The 23,150-nt window shown below is 36.2% G+C and overlaps 2 protein-coding genes across 2 annotated transcripts in view; one reads left to right on the forward strand and one right to left on the reverse strand.

Moving 5' to 3' along the window:
- Nucleotides 1-23,150, reverse strand: part of LOC134650926 (uncharacterized) — a 435,267-nt gene that overhangs the window by 270,617 nt on the left and 141,500 nt on the right. The window lies entirely within an intron of this gene.
- On the forward strand, nucleotides 46-1,226 carry LOC134650656 (uncharacterized). Its single transcript, XM_063505588.1, has one exon. The coding sequence runs from the start codon at nucleotides 54-56 to the stop codon at nucleotides 1,224-1,226; it is 1,173 nt and encodes a 390-aa protein (XP_063361658.1). The 5' UTR covers nucleotides 46-53.

Here is a 23,150-nt window from a genome sequence, read left to right on the forward strand (position 1 = left end):
TAACAGAAGTTCACGGACTCTGCGAAGCCCCCCCTCCAGAAGGAAGACCAGCTATGGAAGCCGTCCAAGGAACTCCAGTAGCCGTAGCACCAGCCGAGGCACCTGATGTAGTCTCAACCACTGAAATCCAGAAATGGATTTCCGAAATTGAAAAGCGCCTTAGCGAAATTTGTAACATTGCAAATGATGGCAAATTAAACTCAGAACAAAAACTGAGAATAAACACGCTTAGCAAGAGCGTATTGGGAGGAATCTCGCAAATGGCTGTACAATACCAGGCGGTCAAGCAGAATTTATTACTTAGCCAAGCCAAAGTGAATACCTTGTCCCTCCAAAACAACCTCAGCACTCAACTTCATGAACTCAAGCAGTGCATGCAAGCAAAAGTAACAACTGAAGAAAAACAATCGTTCGCCGACATGGTTAGGACCGGGAAAAGTTCTGCTGTGGTACCTACCAAGTCAAATAGTAGCATCGTAATTTACCCAGCCGACAAAGAAAAATCCAGTGAGGATACCAAAACCCTGATCCAAAATTTAATCAAGCCCGAGACCCTGAAACTTCACGTTCGTGGTATGAGAAAAACAAAGAACGGTGGCGTCATAATCAGCACCGATAGAAAGGATGACCTTGAAAAGCTTAAAGCATCACAGCAGCTACAGCAATCGGGACTCAAAGTGGAAGACACCACCAAAAGGAGACCGAAGATAATCATCCTAGGAGTCCCGACAAATATGTCAGAAAAAGAAGTGTTCGATTGTATTTTTGAACAAAACGTTGCAGACCTTCAACCAAATCTCACTAGGGATATATTTATGAGCTCAGTAAAACTTAGTCATAAATCAGGAAAAAAGGACTTATCCACCTGCAACTACATCCTAGAATGCACAGCTGAAGTCCGTCGAATGCTCATACAACAACAACGCATTTTTATCAATTGGACATCTTGCCCAGTACGAGATTTTACTCTCCTGACCCGTTGTTACTTATGCCATTTATACGGCCATTCGGCTAAATATTGCAAAGACACAGAACCTACTTGTGGACATTGCGGGTCATCAGGCCATAGTTTTAAGGAGTGTCCAAAACGAGCCGAACCCGCCAAATGCGCTACGTGTCTACGTTTTAAAAAGCCGTCGAATCATAAAACCGGAGACGACCAGTGCCCAGCGAAGAAAAATGCGCAAATTAGGTACTTAGATTCTATAGATTATGAGGGCGCCTAGAGCGCCGCGTTTTAACGACATCTGCTGCACATATAAACAAAAATGGATAACGCAACCAACGCCTTACTTGATGAAATTGATGCCTCGTGTGAGTATGAATCACTAGTGTGCGACCCAGATAGATGCTCGTCGCTTGTCAATACTTATGGCTCAAATTTAAAAATAGTCTTACAAAATATTAGGAGCATAAACAGTAATTTCAATGGACTTTTACCTTTACTAAGCTTAATAAATTCTGACGTTGATTTCATTGTATTGACAGAGTGCTGGATAAACTCCAACCAAACGATCCCGCAAATAAACGGCTATAATTCTTACGTAAGTTTAAAAACCAATGTGTTGCAAAATGACGGTGTCGTGTTCTACATTAAAGAAAATATTAATAATGTAACTGTGGAAGAGCCTGATATATTTTTAGATGCAAACTGCTTAATATCAAAAATAGGAACTGATACGGCCTTAGTAGGCATTTATCGCTCTCCCTCGAATAAAAACATTAACAATTTTCTATTTTCCCTAAATAAAATTTTATCGCAGCTGTCGACGTATAAAAATGTCTTTGTTATGGGTGATTTGAACATTGATATCAAAAACGGCAACCAAGATCGTAACTCATTTGAATACTTAACTCAATTAGCTTTTCTTGGATATCTTCCTACTCACCTACGACCTACTAGAGAAAAAAATTGTCTTGATCATGTCTTTGCTAAGTCTAAGCTTGCCTTAAAAACTTTAGTGCTCAATAGTAGTTTAACTGACCACAGTTCATTATTACTATGTATACCTCAGTTCTACCAAAGAGCCCCTAGTCAAGTTATCATATCTAAACTGGACAATAAAACAGTTACCCGTGACTTAGAAAATCTTGACATGACTCCTATTTACCAAGCGACAGATGCCAATGACGCTATGGAATACTTAGTCTCATCTTTAACCCGAATCATAGAAAATAACACAGTGACTAAAAGAATGTCCCGCAAAATGAAAACTATTAAACCATGGATAATCCCTGGATTGTTACGATGCATTAGAAACCGTGACAGAATGCATAAAAAACTAGCAAAAACTCCAAATGACACAATACTTAAAACAACATACCAACGTTATCGAAATTTTTGTAATAATCTGTTGAAAAAGCTAAAACGACAACACGACAAAACAGAAATATTAAAAGCAGGACACAATAAAAAGAAATTATGGAAAGTCATCAAAAACGTAACAAGTATGAGTAATATGAGGTCGACGTCTCAAGCGCTTATAGCTGACGCTATAGACGCTCGGCAGACAGTCAATACAGCAAACAGTTTCTTTGCGAATATAGGTAAAACGCTCGCAGAAAAGACAAATTGTTATTCCCAATTGCCTAACTCTCAGAATGTGACCCCTTACCGTGCGATAAATTCAAACTCCTTTGTATTAACTGATACAGACGAAGCCGAAATTGACAGCATTATAATGACTCTCAGAAATGACTGCGCTACCGGTATTGACAAAATCCCTTGTTCTTTTATAAAACAACATAAAAAAATCTTGACCCCCCCTCTGACCCATCTCTTCAACTTGTGCATTTCTACAGGCGTTTTTCCCAAAATTCTAAAAATAGCTCTCATTAAACCAATCCACAAAGGTGGTGATAAGAGGTGTATTAATAACTATCGCCCAATCGCTATTTTGCCATCTTTATCAAAAATATTAGAACGTGTAATATCAAAACGATTTGTCAAATTCTTAGACAAGTATAAACTCCTTGCGTCATCACAATATGGCTTTAGATCAGGGCTATCAACGAACGACGCAGTTCACGATCTTACAGACTATGTTGTTAGACAGCTTGACTCCCAAAAAAAGTGTATAGCCATATTCCTGGACCTGGCTAAAGCTTTCGATACTGTGACAATTCCAACACTTATTGACAAGCTAGAGTACATAGGAATAAGAGGTCACCCTCTAAGAATTTTTAAAGATTACCTTTCTGATCGAAAACAACGAGTATCGATTGAAAACCATGTAAGTGACGAACTCCCCATTGATTATGGTGTTCCTCAGGGAAGTATCCTGGCCCCATCCCTTTTTCTGACGTACATAAATGACTTATGTGCCCTCCATATCCCAAACGGTAGAGTTATATCCTACGCAGACGATACAGCCCTACTCTTTAACGGCGATACATGGAGTGACGCATTCAAAAACGCGCAAGTAGGTTTTAACCTAGTTACCCGCTGGCTCAAAACAAACGCACTAACATTAAATACCGATAAAACAAAATATATCACGTTCTCCTTAAATACATCTACCCAACCGTCCGATAACTTTCACTCTTTAATAGCACATAACTGTTCAGATCCCGACACATCGTGTGTAAACCTTAGCCCTAATAACTGCCCAAAACTCAGTAGCACTAACAATATCAAGTACCTGGGCGTAATTATCGATCAGCATCTTAACTTTAAAGCACACATTGAGTCTCTGACAGCTAGAGTTAGAAAATTAATTTATGTTTTTAAAAACCTCAGACATGCGGCAAATCGAACTCTTATTAAATCCGTTTATCTTGCACTTTGTCAATCACTGCTAGTATATTGTATCACGTCCTGGGGAGGGGCAAACAAGACAATGATCATCGACGTAGAAAGAGCTCAGAGGGCAGTCCTTAAAGTTAGCACTTTCCGTCCCTTTCGCTATCCCACGACCCAATTGTTGTCCGAGTGTAAAGTTCTCAGCGTTCGACAGTTATTCGTCTTGAACACAGTATTAAAAAAACATTTACTCATACCCTATAACCCCCAGATTTTATCTGACAAGCGACGTGCTGACATCGTTTGCACCAAAGATTCATTCCGCTCCGCAAACACACGTAAGTTTTTCTGTTTCCTCGGCTCTTTCCTTTACAATAAATTCAATCTGCTATTGAATATTTACCCAATGCCCAGTAAAGTCTGCATAAAAGCGGTACAAACGTTACTCACTGGCAAGTCGTACGAGGACACAGAAAGGCTACTAGAAATAGTTACTTAGAAGTTAAGAAAAATAGGAAAGATTTATATGTACAAAAAAAAAATTGTTAAGTACCTATGCCACCACTTAGTGTTCTAAAGAGTAGAAGATAGTCATAGTATATTAGTTATTGTTATTATTATGTAAATAATCTTTTTGTTGGTAAGCACTTCCCCACTTACACATTGACCTACAAAAAGTGCATACCTAAGACACAAGTAAATGTTTACTTAGTTTAGGTATTGTTATCAAATTTCCATTAGCGACAGAAAATACACATTTGTCCGGTATTTATAGTTCTTAACATGACCTTTACTTATTTTAAGTTGAATCTATGAATGTACTAGTAGTATTTAAGCATAAATTGGATAATTACCATTGTATCAATCAAATTAGCATAAGTTTTAAATGAATAAAATAATATCTTATATCTTATATCTTATCTATATCTTATAAATAATATCTTATCTTATATTATTATTACTGCCACCTAAAAATGTACTTTTATTTTTCAAAATAGGTAGGTACCAATAGGTATCTACTAAATGGAATGCTTCAAGAGATGAAACCTAGAATTCAATTCACTGGTAAAGTAGCCTAGGTACATACATACTAAAAGCTTTACAGAGACCTATACTTATAGATTGATTTCGTCAGGGAATACAGACGGGCAAACTTTATTCCTTAGCATTCTGCAATGAAAAGCGGTCCAAATCACTTTGTGCTTTGGTATGTAAACAACGTAAATATACATACATCGCTCCTTGTGCCTGGACGTTCGGTGATGGAACGGGGAGATGGAGTCATGCGATTCCTATGCACACTTAAAAAAAACAACATAAAAATAAGAAAAACTGACTTCAAAAAGGAATAAATGTAATATTATATTATATGTTCTAGTAATTGACATGTTTGAAGTCACATATATAACACACAAAAAAACCGGCCAAGTGCGAGTCGGACTCGCGTTTCAAGGGTTCCGTACATTAAGTCCGACTCGCGCTTGACTGCACATTTCTAATAGGTTTTCCTGTCATCTATAGGTAAAGAACTATTTTGTGTATTTTTTTCAAAATTTTAGACCCATCAGTAGTTTCGGAGATAAGGGAGGGGGAATGGTAATTTTTTACCTATTTCCTTGAATAACTGCTAAACTATTATTACTTAATCCTAAAATTATAAAAAAATATATAATTTGAGATTCTTACAATGAGCTCTTTCATTTGATATACCTATAACACGATATAGTTTGAAAAACTTTATTTTTTAATTTTCTCATTTACCCCCCAAAAATGGCCTCCATATTTAAAATTCATGTATTTAAGTTACACGTCGATCTTTGGGTCACAAACTTACATATGTGTGCAAAGTTTCAACTTAATTGGTCCAGTAGTTTCGGAGAAAATAGGCTGTGACAGACGGACGGATAGACAGACGAGTGATCCTATTAGGGTTCCGTTTTTTCCTTTTGAGGTACGGAACCCTAAAAACGTTCAAATTGATAACCTCCTTTTTTTAGCCCGTCAAAAAGTACAACCGATGGGCGACCGACTCGACGAAGACTTTCAAGATTCCGTTTGACAACTGATCAATCATTTCATGCTGATCCTCGATTTCATTTCACACAAAGACAAATAGAATAGAATAGAATATAATAGAAATCATTTATTCAGACAACACATCAATACAAATAACACATATTGCAAATACAAGGTAAAGATAAACAAATAAGTGGAAATAGAGATGTCTATTTCCACTTATTTGTTTATCTTTACCTATATACCTATTAGGTAGGTAGGTATATTAATTTTTACAGAATCGATTATGAAGGAACGATCAAAGAAAGAGTTAGCATATAAGGTTGGCTCACGCTAGAACGGTCCGGGTCCGGGGCGAGGCGGCCGACACTTCGCTTTCTAATGATGGATCGGTCATCATGTGGTGATGCTTTCTATAAGTATATAAAATGTAGTATCCGACGCGTCGGCCCAGACCCAGACCATTCTAGCGTAAGGCATCCTTTCTGCTTGTTTGTCCGAGTCTAATCATTTGCCTCGGCTCGGTAACCTGCTGAAATTACTCTGCCGCTCCAACATACTCCTCTAATTAGATCCACCTGCCTGCACTGGCAAATATTACGCTCTGACTATCGAGCAAGGCACGGATTTTGAACTAGATATCTATTAGATATCTATTAGACATCACCAAGTACGACGACAATGATATTTTTAAGATCTAGCCTGTCAAGAGTTCAAGACATTTCCGCGATTCTTGAGATACTCTTGAATGATTTCCACAATGTCTAAAACGTCTCGTTATGTGTTTTTAGCTCTCAAAACGATATTGAAATGATCTTTATACGATAATTTAACGTAAACGTGACATTGGTTGCCCGAATTGAGCTGCAAAAGATATCTAGTTGAAATCTTGCCTGTAGTTTACCAGGTATCTAGTACATATCGTATCGTTCTCTTCTCTAGAACGGATCTTGTGTTCCGAATACCGCGGGTCATTCAGCTCGAACACAGAACTGATGTATCGTACCTTTGTGGAAACACAAAATTACTTCTCTCAGAAACTACGTCACAGTGCCAGTCGACTGCTTCTCCATAGAAACGTAGTGAACATTTTCCTTTAACGTGACATGATGGAAAATATTTTCAAAGTTCAGCCTAATATAAACGACTAACTTTTGCCCGCGTGGTGTTAGTAATTTGGGTAGCTTATTTTTGAATCAATCTGCTTTTTATCGATTACCCGTACAAACTTCCACCCCCCTTTTCACCCCCTTAAATGATGACTTCTGGGATAAAAACTACCCGGGACTCAACTCCCTATATCAATTTTCAACTGAATTGGTTCAGCGGTTTAAGCATGGAGAGGTAACAGACAGACAGACAGACACACTTTCGCATTTATAATATTAGTACCTATGAAAGTTTTCTTCTGGCAATAAATAATTTTGTATTTACGTATTTTTTTGTGTACCAACTGGGTATATAATTTCACCGTGGCGATGTTTATTGGCGAGCTATACCTATACTAATTGATTTTTACGTTATTCCATTATTAGTCCTTTGTTCTCCGCTAAGCTACGATTGAGCATTTTTCCCTGTCACTTAATTAGAACATAACTAATGATTTTCCTTTATTCGAGAAATACAGAACACAATTTGCGCTATTCCCTGTTTAATTAGTAAAGTAGGTACTCGGCTCTTAATATGAGTGGAGCGATGAGAAAGCGAGTGTCAAAATTAAGCTAGATATATGTACAGTCAGCAGCAATAGTTGCTAAGCGGGTGAGGTGTTCAAATCGATCTTGACGCGACTTTATTGTTAAGAGAATAAGAGCGCGTCAAGGTAATTTTGAACACCTCGCCCGCTTAGCATCTCTGCTGCTGACTGTATAAATGTAAGGAATAGTTTGAGAGTACGGCCGGCGACAAATTACGTGAATGGGAATAACGGTAGGTTCTGAAGATTAACTAGGTGCGGATGTGACATGGCTAGATTTTTATGCCTACACTTATGGAATATTATAATTTAACATTTTTAGGGTTCTGTAGGTACCTCAAAAGGAAAAAGCGGAGCTGTTATAGGATATACATATCACTCGTTTGTCTGTGTCTCTGTCCTTCTGTCACAGTTAATTTTCTTTGAAACTATTGGACTGCTTAGGTTGAAATTTGGTATAATTCTAAAACCTTTGAGAAGTCCAAGCGTGAGCCGGATTAAAAAAAATGTACTTAGCTACGAAGTATTACGGAACTATTGGGCCGCGAGTCGTACTCGCACTTGGCCGATTTTTTTATCTTAACACTCACTACTTATAATGTAAATTTAATTCTGAGCGTTAACAATTTCTGACTCAACACTGCACAATTTGATCTCTATTTACCTACGTATCCTTTACATCTACAGACCTACGCGATGGCCAATTCCACCATTTATGTAGTTGCCATAAGTGTCTGAAAAGTTAGAGGTATTTTAGCGTTACAATTTGGCTACAACTACAAAACTAAACATTGGTAGGTATCGCCTAACTACTGTTCCTAATTTTGTTTCCTTCTGTCAACTGTCTCTTTGGGGACAAATATTGTGGACGCTTAAATGTTGTTTGTCAATAATCCAATAAGGTCCAAATACATTCATAATTGTGTAAGCATTCATTAATAAGTCGTAAACGCCAGTTTTAAGTATTTTTCAACGATTTACCAAACAGATTGAGATACACGAATTTCGACAGCATTTTAGATTTTACATTCAATGTGTTAATGAATAACGATTATTTTATAGTAACAGCCAAAAACGAACATGTAATACAACCTCATTTCAGTATATATTTATTTAACGAGGTTAGTTTTAAACTCATTTAACAATTTGCAACTTGCCATTTATGAACCGTCCCTTCTGCACCTTTGCTCTTTAGTACATTTGCAGCCACGCCTTCCTGCCTCCCTAATTACCTTATTTAGGTACCTCAGCTTTCCTCCAAGGCCCTTTTCTGTCCCGTTGTTTTGCTTCATAAGTGTCATTAACACGGTATTACAGCGTTTGTGTGTGTGTGCTCCACAGATATACAATGTACTGCATTGCCTGTCAAATATCAAAAGTACGACCAAAATCGGAATGATTGAATTCAGAAAAGGGTGTTAATAATACATTCTCCTGATGCAAAGGCTGTCCATCGCAATACAACGCGGCAACGCAGCGAGCGTGATGGGCACCTTTGCGTCAGGGACAGCCCGGGGCGGGTTTTAGTAAGTAGTTACTTTTTATATTTTTAGTTTGTATTTATATTTAAGTTTTTGCAATGAATGTTGTTTATTCAGAAAAGTACGACAAAAATAGAATTCAGAATGTATTTAAAAATACCAGGTCTATGTATTTTATACAAATACATTCTGATTCTGAAATACTTAATATGTAATTGCGTAAATTATTTTCTTTTGTAGCAAACCTAAAAGTATTTCCCGAATATAGTTGTTCGTATTTTTCCGTCCGCTAGTCGTACGTGTTGGTACATTCAAGCCGTCATTCGCCCGCTATGAAGTAAGAAACGTTTTCTTATTTATAGTCTGTCTCTTTCGCACTCATGATTATGTTCATATTAGGGGATGGCTTCCCTTTTGCACACTCCGATTATCTTTCAGCGTAAGCGTGATTCTAGATCTGTGGTATGCTCTGTAGTTGGCGTTGTCCGTAAATTGTAATGACTCGATTGTGACCCGTTTTACGTACGTATACCCGTTGTAGTAAAGTTGTGTTTGTGTGTGTTGTTTTATCCTACGAGAGGAAACGTTTAATAAATTTGAGAACAAACGTCATTAAGTTTTATTAAAATGGAAGTACCTAATGTTTTTCTAAATGGTTTAAAGTTTTGACTTTTTTCGAATCCGAAAAATCCTTTAAAAATTCTGCACATTTCTTCCATGTTTGTGCTTTTTGAGTATAATTTAAGTACAAAATAAAATTCGATTTAAACTAACTTCTCTTTCCGCACCATAACTACGAACATTTGCAAAGCAAACTCCAAACATCTGAATATTTAAGTTACGTACAGTCAGCAGCAGAGGTTGCTAAGCGGGCGAGGGGTTCAAAATTACCTTGACACGCTCTTATTCTCTTAACAGTAAGCGTCATCTTAGCGTCAAGCTAATTTTAAACGCCTCGCCGGTTTGTCAACTTCTCCTGCTGACTATTCTATCGTATTGTTTTGTTTATGTTGAAGAAAAGTTGATAAAATACGCTCGTATAATGACATTCATTGCAATTTGCAGACCAATGAAGATACATAACCCAATTTATGCACAAGCAAATGCGAAAAATATTCCCTATTTGGCACCAAAACTGCACAAGTGCACACATGAAGTAGCAGTGCATTGCACTGAATATGTTTTTAAAATGAATCCGCAAACTAGGGGTTGTTTGATTTTCTGCCAATTTCGGCCCGGGACGGCATTGTGGATGGCTGGCGTTGCGTTTGCTGACAGATGTTAGCCGCTCAGCTTTGTGTTGTTGAAGTTGATACGGAACATCGTTTGTAGCGTGGTTATTTGTTAATTATACGATATGCCTAGCTGAGACATTCATTACTTAATCTGAGGGGCTACCGCGAAAACCGAAATTCGAAAATTGCGGGGATCATTCTTTTTTACTCCAATGAAGGCGTAATTAGAGTGACAAAGAAAAATGCCCGCAATTTGCGAGATTGCTGAGCTCGACCTTCAGTCTCACTTTTTACCTCAATTTTTGGTTCGTCTACCAAATCTCTTCTTCAGCTTAGCCTTTGGCCTGCTGCGCCAAGCTCAGCCTGCGGTCTCGCTTTTTAATACAATGGACATTGGTTGGCGTCTGTGATCTAGTGATCTAGCTGAGCTTACCCTGAAGCACGGCTTTGACCTCGCATGAAAGCTCGCCTCACTGGGTAACTTCGGATTTTTAGCCTTTTAACACGCTTTCACAATTTTTTCACAAAAAATTTCGCGCTCGCTGCGCTCGCGATTTTTATTGCTTTTCCGATTTACCCTGTACTTACATGCTAGTTTGACTGGTTAATGAATAATCATTTAAACACATGTAAAATATTTATTATTAGGTTAATTTTAACCATGTGGCTCGTATGGTCGGACAATCGCTGTTCAGCCTCGCAAAATATTTAACTACTTATTGAGAAAAAAAGAGCTCTCCCCACACTGGACGCAAGGAGGAATCGACAAAAACTAATATAAAAAACCTTTATGTCCACGTAAGAGCGAAAAAGACATCGTTCGGCATGTTCGGATCGGCTCAACCGACACCTGAAGGTTGAAATTAAAACCGCAAACTTACTTCCCTGTACTGAACAACTGAACTTATGTATGCAAAATTAACTGTAAGGGGGCCCCGAGCATTGCACTGCCTAGGGGCCGCGACATGCTTAATCCGGCTCTGATAGTGATAACCAAAAAATAGAATGCTACAAGAAATAGTGACTTAAGACAGATACTAGACAGACTTCGATTAAAGGAATTAAGTAAGCTTCAAGTATATCTTATGATAAGATAAGATGTATGCTTTTACAAAACAATTTTTTTTAAGGAAAGTCACATGAAGTACCTGAGCTAAAAAATACACATCGACATACGCCCTACGCCCGTATATGTACGGTATGCCTAAAGGATGCCTGTGATTACCAACTTTCTAAACTTATCCAAAGCACATGTCATGTTCAACAAGATATAATGTAGATATACCACAACCGCATTCAAAGCGCTCTGCTAACTCATGCAAAATCACATTTGACATAAAATCGTACGTGCGTAGGCAAAGAATTTATCAAAACCATGTCAACCAGAGTCCCGAAAGGAAAATAAACATTTTGGGAAAGAACATATAGATCGATACGTAGGCTGTGATTGATGTGCGCTTAGCTGTAGGGGAAACTGGGGAGGGTTGATCACCCCTTTTGTTTTTAGCATACATTTTCTTAACTATTTGTAGTATTGAAAAACTTTATAGACCATACGACTCAGAATTTATCTCTTCATTAATAGTTTGAATTAGAACAGATTTGTGCAATAAATTAGATCATTATTTAATGAAAACCCATACTGTTGACTTTTACCATGTGTCCCCTATGTAAGGGAGACTTGTTTACCCCTGGTCGGGAGCCTTGATCCTAGGGGGATCAAGTGACCCTGGTTCTTGGGACACATGGTAAACATATTTTTACCATGTCTCCCCATACCAGATTGTCATTGATTATATAACTCGGATCGCTATTAGCAATGCATCTATAATTTGTAAAATACACAGCAAACGTATATATATTGCATCTTCCATGCTTTGAAGTTGTATTTCCGGTAATCAGATGTCTAAGCCGAAGGGATCAAGTCTTCCAGATTTGGGGACACTTGGTAAAAAGATTTTAAGTGGCAATGTCATATTTCGAGGGTAATATCTACATTAATTTATTCACTTTATCTACAGAAAATTAATATATGAAGATATCAAACACATATTAATCCATAATCTTATACTTTAAAAAAACAATGTATTCGTATTATCCATAAAACAACATAAAATAGGGAATCAATTTTTGTACCAAAAAAAAAACAAAAATCTAAGTTATTAACATAAAATTTCTTGTAACAAGCTAATTTTTTTAAAGTTCTTATGAAGGTATTTTTAGCGTCAGATACCTACAGCAATTTTAATTTTTTTACCCATCACTGGTCATTATTGTTTACTATAATAAATAAGTTTAGAAATTTACGGCTCACGTTTTGAGGACGGTGTTTAAGCTGCATAATCCTAAAATCCTTTCTATGGACCGTCGGTTCTATAGTACATAAGGTCGGAAAGCCATTGAAATAGCATTTCATCCATAAAAACAAATATCGCCGGTTGAAAACTAAATATCGTTAGAAGTGTTTTTTGTCGACCGAGTAACATCCCCTGTGTGTAAAACGTTTAACTTGATAAAAAAGACCAAGTACGGGTAGTTCGTAAAATGTTGATGTCAACTTTAGTCAGTCTTTTCAAAGGCCACGGGGTTAATTCCGTTTTCGGAGTCGGTTGTATAATTAAAAACTGAATTATAGGTACGCCATTAAATTCCGTTTTAATAAACAATAATGAGCCAAAAACCTTGAAAGTTTAAATCAGTGTTTCTCTGGTCGTACTTTCGCGGCATGATTTACTAAAGAAAAGAAAATATTTATGATAGCTCTATGAATCATTTTGTAAGTAAATTTATTACAATGTATACTTGATCGCTTTGGGGGTGACATGATCCCGGAATCATATCTCCCCTGAAGAAAAAGACAAAGTCTCCCCATACATAGTAAAATTATAAAACGTGCCGTACTCGAAACATGTGTTCGCGTATATCAATGTAATCCAAGTTAATCATCACTTCAATAAACAACAAATAAAATAAGCACACTCACTAACATCATTTCCATCTCATATTATACAATAAATCCAGTTAAAGCTTACCGAAAATTGAATATAGTACGCAGAAAATCTTTCACCGTCCGCCATTTTTGAACCACTGACTTTTCCGATACAGTGCCATGACAGAACGTGAAGTTAGGAACGAATGAATGAGTGTTACCAGCGCAAAAAATTGTATCTCGTTTGGTTTGATTAAAAATGAAGTATACCAAGTGTCCCCTAGGGATCGACCCTCCCCACCCTCACCTACATACTTGATTGATGAAACGAATTCTCTTATTCGACACTTTGAGGTGACCGTGTTACATAGTATCGTTGGAAGTAACGTAATTTATTCCTATAAATTTTGTGTGTATTTATTTTATACCCTTTATCTTTCTGGTACCTTGTTGTACATTATGCTGCATTTGTCGCCCTCTTTTCACTCTCTACTCTCATCTACTCAAAGGTTAACTGGAAGAGCTCACTCAAAGGGATAAGTTGGCTTTTGTACTTATTACTAATTTTATGTTATTTTTTAATATGTCTTTTTGTACAATAAAGAGTTTACTACTACTACATTTATCTAGTACACGTAATCATAAACAGCAAATTATGTTTAGCATGAAAATAAACTATTTTGTAAACACAAAGATACCTAAACTAGTTTTATGATGATTCTATGAAACTCGCTTTAAACTCGTTTCATAACCGCACACGTATTGTAAAAGCTTTCATCTATTAAATAAAGTAAAGACTATAAAACTGAAGTATCAGTCGTCTCGGACCAGATTCGGACCATTCGACGTTCTTTTAGCCTATTTGAATAAATATATTTTATTTTATTAAATCGATGTGCTAAACTTTCAAAAAATGTCTACAAACATGACAGCTGCTACTCCATATAAAAATAAACTATATGGACCATCATTACGCGCGAGTAATCAATTTGTTCTAGATATGTTTGAGCGAGTAATTCGCATGGAATTTGTCATTATGCTATAAAAGCAAATTTATTAATCCTCGATAAACCATTCGCGCTAATTCTAGCCATAAATTTAATGTTCACGTTCAAATGACTAAAGCAAAACAATAGTCTATTTCATTATGAAATCGTATTCACGTTTGAAGCTCTGATCGAATTATTGCAGAATCTCTACATACCTACGTGCTGTGCGTAATTCCTTTGTTGTGACTCAAATAAGCTGTGAAACTAAATTATTTGTGCAAGAAAGCAAAATTTGATGTTTCTTGGAGAGCTACAGAAGTGGTTCGCTAGGTACACGTATACTGCATGCACGCTACGCAGCTAGTTCCCACTGTCCGCTTAAATAATTAAGCCATGTCATTAAACGACATTGATATACCTAACCTATAAATAGGATTACCTTCATTACGGATCCTCGAAGCAAATTGTTGGTGATCAAACACTAGCCGTCAGCGCCACACGCATGGCAGACTTGAACTTTGCCGCTGGCGTGAATTTTAGAGACCATTCCTACATACGGTAATATACTTAAACCAATAAATGAAAGTCGTTTATTCGCAAGACATATATGGTATCGTAAACTTAGGTACGTCTCAACAGTCCATATCTTACAACTACTACTTACTAGGCCAGGCAAGGCGTCAAATTCGGGAAAAAAATTGGATTGAAATCGTTTGTGGTGGCGCAAGCATTTTACACAGACAAAGAGTTTGGTTGGTTATAATTTATTTTTAATACCTACTTTTTACGATTACTATAATCCAACATATTTTATTTTATTGCAAAATTGAGAAATAATATATTACTTCAAATGAAGCACCACACGCAGATGCGTAATTTACATTCAAACGGCATGGCGCGGCGAAGATTATTGCATTTCATACACTGTAATCAAATCCAACTTATTTTTGCCGCATGCCAATGACGTTTCGATCTGTATTTTCTCATTTATCTGACTATTACGTACCAATAATAATCAAACAACAAATTGATGCTGTGAAACAAAAGAAATGTTCATAGGTACAATACAAAGATCGTTGTACACTTTTAATGTTCTGATTCAACCTTAGATTTTCATTGTTCTCATTAATTAATTTCGGAACATGCGGCGTCTACAAAATTGTGTTAGGGTGTGACCTAATCCGTATGTGAATTGATCCCGCGGTGTAAATTAATTCGGAAATTACGCTTCCTGTTTTATGAGATGAACATAATATTTTGTCCTCTGGCTGTCGGTAACAGTTAATTAACTTTGAATTCAACCCGTGACCTGAGTAAGACATTTGGGGTACGAGCAGGCACAACTTTGAAGCCTTTTCAAAGGATTTGTGCGCCAACTTCATCTTGGGAGACGTCTTCTTTGGATAACTCATTAAAAACAAATTTCGGAAACCCTTGCAGCGTCGTGTGGGCCAACTTTTTCAAAGAAAATATATTATTTCGCAATAAGGCCATGAAAACATGACCCATACTAGGTACTATCAAGACGATTTTGTTTTGAGCAGATAGAAGATTTCGTTTGCTTTTCATAAGTTACAAATATTTTTTTCATGAGTTGTTTTAATTTTTAGTTCATTTACAAATTTACCTATGTACGTTATGAAATAAAACACTAGGCAATTATTGGAAAAAAGTAGAATGCATTACTTAATTGTATGAATCGGAATAAACTTCAAAAATAATTTGAAAATAAAATGAACGAAAATGAATATGACATAACAACACGCAAGAATTTCAATGGAATCCATCCACATGCCTGGAACTCCTGAAAGTTCAATATAATTAATTAATAAAATAATATGTGAGCCCGTCTTTCTCGAGATAAATATTTATATCTTCAATTAACAGTTAACTAATTAATGTGTACGTACGAGTATATTGAATTACTCCTTACCGAGAAAATTTCATGTGTCATACGGTTTACTACTCTTAGTGGCACCCCCACCCCTTATTTATAACGCTTTCAATGGGTTGATAATTAAGTCATTCTACCTTTCAAAATCTAGCTTCCTTTATCTAGCTTTCAAAATCACACAACAACTCAATTACTGTCAAAGACAAAATTGTATTGCGTCTTGCTCAAACGGAACGTCATGTTTTGATTTTTGGATACTTTTAGTGTCTATTTGTAGAGAATTACAGCAAATAAAAAATATTATGGCGTGAAGAGTCGGTACACGGCTTCTTCGTGAACAAATTTATGTGTAATTTAAGGCAATTATTAAACATTTATTGAACAAATTGCGCAAAGTGGGGTCTAAATCGAAAACGTCATATACCGTCCGCTTAAATCAAACAAATACATAAGCAACTTCATTTGGTTCCCTTCAATCCTCAAACTGGTAAAGTGTGAACTCCAAATTTGAAATCTCTTAATCAACTGCTCAACTCATAACTTAGTTCTCAGTCTTAATTCTGGAGAAGCCGTACAGCAACCAGCAACCATTAGGAACGGTAAATTAAGTGCCGCTTTACAGAGTGCAGCCAGCCGCCCCAGTAAAGAACCTCGCGTTTCATTTTTTTACAATTTATTTCCTTTGAAAGCTTTCAGAGTGAAACTACATGTTCAATTAAAACTCCCCTCTTGGATAGACTCTTTAATAAACTGTATTGTTGCTACGTTTTTTAACTAAAGAGGTGCAATGAGTATGATGAATTGTATTTATTACAGACGATTAATCATACAATTGTCTTGTAAGGAAAACGTGTTTTCTGTGTAAAGTGCGTATTCAATCATTTCGACGGCAAGCTATGCCAACCATTAGAAGGCAAACCTTTGAAGACGATTTAAAATACAATGATTCGTATTAGCTACATATATTGAAGTGAAAACTTCTTTAGCGGCGCTGGGCACTTTTTGAGGTGGGGAAAAAATGATAAACTCGAGACAGCGTAAGGCGATCACGTGACCGTAAGATTTAGATGGCCAATCATTTAGATGGCATTTAAATCAATAAAGAAAAACTCAATGACATTACATGAAAAAGGTTCTAATCTTGTACGGGCTGAATACGAGGATCTCACAGTTAGGTACATTCTAATTTCTATGACTCAAATATAATTCAATAAAGTTACACCTTGATGAATCGCTAATAAAAGTGAACTGTACTGGTGGTGGTGAGTGTACTGGTGAATAAAACTCAAAATATCATGACCAAATATATTTAGGTGCGAGGTCTGCAAGGTAACTTTACAATTTCTGTTCGAATTTTAAACAATTAACGCTACAAATTTGAATTTCGAATTTTAAACAAGCTTACTGACCAGCAATTTCGGAACTAAAGTTTTTCAATAGAAAGGAGGATGGGTCAATTATACATAGTGCTGCAGACATTTTGGACTAGTCATTGAGTTTTCACTTCTGTCGGCACTCCCGGAGTGCAACCCGTTGTTTTTTATTTTATTTTAGCCTTAATAAAACAGCTCTTGTTTTGAAGTCCTTGTGCGAATAAATATACGTATTTCCTAAATAAATAATTAAATGCTACGATAAATAGTAAAGAGCGATATTTTGATTGTACCTACAATGTGTAAATAGTTATTTACGATACAAGTGCGGGAAAGAGGAAATTCGAAACGAGTGCCGATAAATTAAAACACGACCGAAGGGAGTGTTTTAAATCGACACGAGTTGTGAATTACCTATTCGCACGTGTATCATACAACGTTTTACAGTAAATACATAGAATCAGAATCAGAATCAAGTATTTTATTCGTGATAAACTTAAAACTAACATTACATACAAGAGTTTATACTCTTGTATGTTGTTTTAGTTATCTAAAAACTACAAATATTCAAAAACTTGGTAAGCGTTAAAGTTTACCATCGCATGGCGTTTGGGTATGGCACTTTAAACTTCCGACATACGCACGGAAAGTGCTCTTTCCCGCACTAGTTCTGGAAAGTAGCACCATGTACTGTAAAGTTTTAATATTGTTATAACTCGACCTTGACATGACTTATAGTGCGCCTCGCGCTCATTAATCAGCACTAACGATCAAAAGACGAGAGAAGAAAGAGAAAACCGTAAAAAGTTAAATCTGAACCGGACTCAAAAATAGTGAAGGGACAAAAATAGCGTGGAATCGCGCCTCTGCTAGTAATATTTACATTTCACATGCATAGAAAACGGAAAGTTCGTACCTTCCAATTTTAAAATTTGATAACGCATGCATACAGTTCCGGGTTACATTCATATTTTTGTTTTGTTCTCAATTTAACGATCCGAATTGCAAACTGCTGTGACGTTGGAATCGAGGTATTTCCGTACCTCCTACTTTAATCTCATAAACGGACTGCGCTACAAACAAATATGAACTTTACGTTTACAGATACAAGGTTGGTATTTTAAATCTTTTATCAAGTAAACCAAGAGGTTTAGGAAGTTTGCTGCAGATTTTTCTACGCCGAAGGCGGGCTTTGGCAAACGAAACAACGGAAAAATGTGTCGGTGCACACCCGATTTTTATTTTTATCCGTTGGTGGTTTTTACAAGTCGTGGTGGAGTTAAAGAATACCTGTTAAATGGAACAGGGAGTACTCGTCGACTGCAGTATGTGGGCTATTCACGGCGCGGTAGGCGGCTGCATTACAGTATAACTAGGTGGAAAGCCGTGATAAATCTTTTGAATGTTTAAAAGGCTGGTTTCTTTAAAGTCTACCTGGGCTTCGCTAGTCAGAAGCGAAAGTGCATCCACGTCAGAAGGGTCTATCAAAATATAGCTTAAAGGGTTCTTTTGGGTTTGGTTAGATGGTACTCGGTTTCATTAAAATTTAATTTCCCATCCGTCATAAGAAAATTAACAGCAAATGGTACCTACTCGATTTCATTAAATAATGCCCATGCCATCCGTCATAAGAAAATGCGAAAATAGCAAAGCAAAATAAAGCAAAGCGATAATAGGTAGGTACAAAGAATAAAATACTGTACTTATTTTGTTTTCTGTAGGTACTTAGGCATTCGAATTTAAGACACGGCAGTAAATACTTACAAGTGTATACCGTGTTTTCTGAGTACTTAGAAAGAAAAGTTGAAGAATATTTTATGTTATAAAACGTCGATTCGCTTCGTAAGCCTACCTACCTGACTTAACTACTATTGTGCCAATATGTTCTTAGGTAATTATGTATAAGATTTATAAAACTGGACATGTAAATACTATAATATATATGCATGTTAGCAATAATCAAGTAGGTATAGCAACTTAATTGTAATATTTCTACGCCGGTAGAGGCAGAATATGACGCACTTATTATAATTTGACCATCATTGTATCTACCATATTCTAAGAAATAAACATTTGTATTTGTATTTGTACTTAAGTTCAGTAGCTGAAACTCATTCAGAAAGAAACGAGCGAACGAGCATTGTTGCTAGTTCTCTCCAATAGTAAAATGGCGAACTGTTTTAAAACGAAGCTAATTTCCTCAAAGTTTTCCGAATCTTATTGAAGGCAACGAGTCGCTTTCGACAAAGTTAGCGTTTCGGAATTGAGTTAAGATCCATTAACTGCTCGCGGTTTAATTTTCCCGAGAGATGAGGTTTTAATTACACTCCTCTTCATAATGTTACTTTAATACAACTGTCCGTGTTTATTGAAGACGAAAGGTGCTTGGCTTTTAACGAAAAAATGATTAACTCTTAAGATCATACCTACACCTACATTTTAATCAAAATATAATATTTAAGTAATCACTCTGAAAGGCGTCATTTTCGTTTTATATTAAGTGCTGAATTGTATCGTATTCAAAAACAGTTAAGCATCTACTAAACTAAAACAAACCCGACTAATTCCAGGACTGTTCACAAATCATCAAATCGTGAAATACGGGACGTAATAGGATTTCGAAGTCAGCGAATGAACGCCGCAGCATTGACAAGGTGTCAAGCCGATGAAAGGCCGTCGAGTGGCTCATGTGAGCCACCGTGGAGCGACAATTTGCTGGCTGCGCTGGCGACCTGCCAGACACACATTCTTTGAGCTTTACACCAGTATTCCATTATCTTAATAGGCGTTAGTGTGGAACAGATCTGCGGCCGGGTTAACGATTGCGTATTTTGTATCTTTCTTGATCTTGCCAATTTTGTAATGTAAGTAATACAATACATTCCTGTTTGTATGTATGTATAGTGAGAACATTTTACAGTAGTTTAATTAAACGGGGAAAACTCAACCACCTTTAGTATTTTATATTGCAATAAGTTGGATCGTCTTCATTTTTTATTGGTATAGGTTGGTCCATTTACAGGTCGGTAATTTACGTCTTTGTAAGCATAATCTCATTCGTTAAAAAAGTTAACACTTATACTAGCAGCTACTTAAACAACTTTTTGTAGAAATAAGCTTAGGACAATTTCCTTAAAACGGACAAATTAGTATTAAAGAAACTAAAAAAGTTACACTGCACAGTTTCAATATTGATAAGCCTGAGGATATGATACTAGTAACTAGGTGAAATACCTAATATATAGACAAATATGTTAAGCTAAATAAAACTTGCTAGTAAAAGCAAAGTTTTCCAGCAAGAGCTTAAAGAATTTAAGGCCTCTGAATATCTCTGTTTAAGGTTTTGAGTTACAAAAGTTATTATTCTTAACTGAACGTTGGGGGCTCATAATGGCGCGATGATTAAAACATCAGGGACCCCGGCGGCGCAGGACTATCTTTTGTGCGTTGAATAAAATGCTCCATCAAGACAATCTTCCGTTGAAAACCTCCGTCGTCACGGATAACGCCGGAAATTTTTTATTACAAAACCACGCTTTTCCTTCTCACAGTTTGTGTCGTTCATAAAATTATTCCTTTTGAAACCGAGTGAACAAGTTCCGCTTTATGTTTCTCTGTTTACTGAATATTTCCATGGAAATATACTTGAGTAGGAAATAATATTAAAGCTGAGAAGTTATGTGCGCTTGGGGCGCGAAAAACTTTTTAAATAAGAGTCTGCACTAAAAGAGAATAAGTTCATAAAATTTAAATGAACGGGATGTATCAAAAATGCTGGACAGATTCGGTACAGAATACCTACAGAGCCGGATTTATCATTGTTAACACATGACAGGTTTAGCAAGCATTGGGTCATCAACTTGTTTAGTACATATGCGACTTTCCTGTAACATATGTACAATATCATGAAAAAGCTTTATATCGGTGTGGCGAACCTCGTTGGTGGTGTACCTCCGCCTGCGAACGCAGGCCGGTAAGCCAATTTAATATCTGTGTCACCTGAACTGACTGGTGTAGATTATTCTGGTTAATGTCAAAATAAAGATAATCCGTTTTAAATTTTCAAAGATTAATTATTTATTTTTATCTTTATTTATAGTATCGGCATCGGCATTTTAAAATCTTCTACTTCTTTAAATTTGAACAATCACAGCTTGACAGTCTTAGAAAAATGTAGGTACATCTAAATCGTAAAGTCCACAGAAAGAACGCCGGTTTTCCTGAACGTTTTTGACCCATTACTATGTACTAAAATATAATATTTTAGTATGTTTATTTTTTCTCTTGGTATCATCTTCAGATAGAAAACCGTAACGTGAATTGGGCAGACAAAATCATGAGCCTAGTAAATCGCTTTTCAAATCCTTATATTTTTACTTTGTAAGATTCTTGAACGGTCTTTGTGGTTTTTTTTTTTAAAGTTGAACTTGTACAAGTATGTACGCTGGGATATAATTAAGAAAAAGGTATGCACCTTATTAAGAAATTAATAAGGTTTTAATTGCTATTAACATTACAATTAAGGTAAAGGGCCCCTGTTTCGGCAGGTTAAGGCTCTTGAGAGTTTGTATATTACTAAGCATTTTTTTTTAAATATTACTAAGCATATCAATACCTTGAAAGCTTTTGAGTAAGTTATATTAGTTCCTTATTAATAATTTAATGTATAAACTATAGAGTTTTAGTTGAAACTTTTTTTTATATGAATTTTTCGTGAACCTCTTATTTGGCTCCCATTTCGTGATACAAATTTAGCTCAGCTCCTAAGTTCGTGAATTCGTGTCCCCTGTTTCGGAATAAAGTTTTCTTAGAGTAATTGGTGATAATTTGCTGATAATCATTTAAATTATTTAACGGTCTTACCTACTTACGAGTAATTGTAAGGTCAAATTAATAATAATATTTAAAAAAAAATGTTAAATATTGAGAGCTAGCTTAAGTTTTTGTACTCGTCGTCTTTAATAGTTGAATTAAGACTTCGTTAAACCATATGGGTACTTTATTACTTGATTAAAAGCCGAACTATATAAATAAAAATAAAAAAATCAAAAAAATTAAAAAAAATAAATAAAAAAAAATAGAAAAAAAATTAACTATCTTATACGTTAAATATACTTGGTCAACCAGATCTTGACAGTAGAAAAAGGCGGCAAATTTGAAAAATGTAGGCGCGAAGGGATATCGTCCCATAGAAAATTTGAATTTCGCGCCTTTTTTTACTGACAAGATTTGGTTGACCAGCTATATAAACATACACAAAAATAAATCAAATAAATTGAATTATAAACTAGTAGTTCGCCCCGAACTGAGAACTCGCGGTTCGTCAAAAAGATCAATTGAAAGCAGTGCTACTTAGTCCAAGATGGGCATTTCGTAATTGAATCCTGATTCCACGATTACTTGAAATTACTTTTTAATCTGATTACCGATTCCCAGATTAGGTATGGCCGCCATCTTGGAATCCAAAATGGTCATCATTTTCGAAATCTGCGCCCTCTAAAACCCATAAAACGACATCCATGACGACTTTTATGACGTACTGCATGGCCGTCATTTTGGATTCCAAAATGGTCATCATTTTCGAAATCGGGGCCCCCTAAAACTTATAAAACGACATCCATGACGACTTTTATGGCATACTGCATGGCCGCCATTTTGGATTCCAAAATGGTCATCATTTTCGAAACCTGCGCCCCCTAAAACCTATAAAACGACATCCATGACGACTTTTATGACATACTGCATGGCCGCCATTTTGGATTTCAAAATGGTCATCTTTTTCGAAATCTGCGCCC

The sequence above is a fragment of the Cydia amplana genome, chromosome 9 (assembly GCF_948474715.1).
Source record: "Cydia amplana chromosome 9, ilCydAmpl1.1, whole genome shotgun sequence".
Lineage (NCBI taxonomy): Eukaryota > Metazoa > Arthropoda > Insecta > Lepidoptera > Tortricidae > Cydia > Cydia amplana.

What these genes read in the sequence shown, in the direction of transcription:
- LOC134650656 (XM_063505588.1), top strand. Translation starts at nt 54, where the DNA reads ATGGAAGCCGTCCAAGGAACTCCAGTAGCCGTAGCACCAGCCGAGGCA.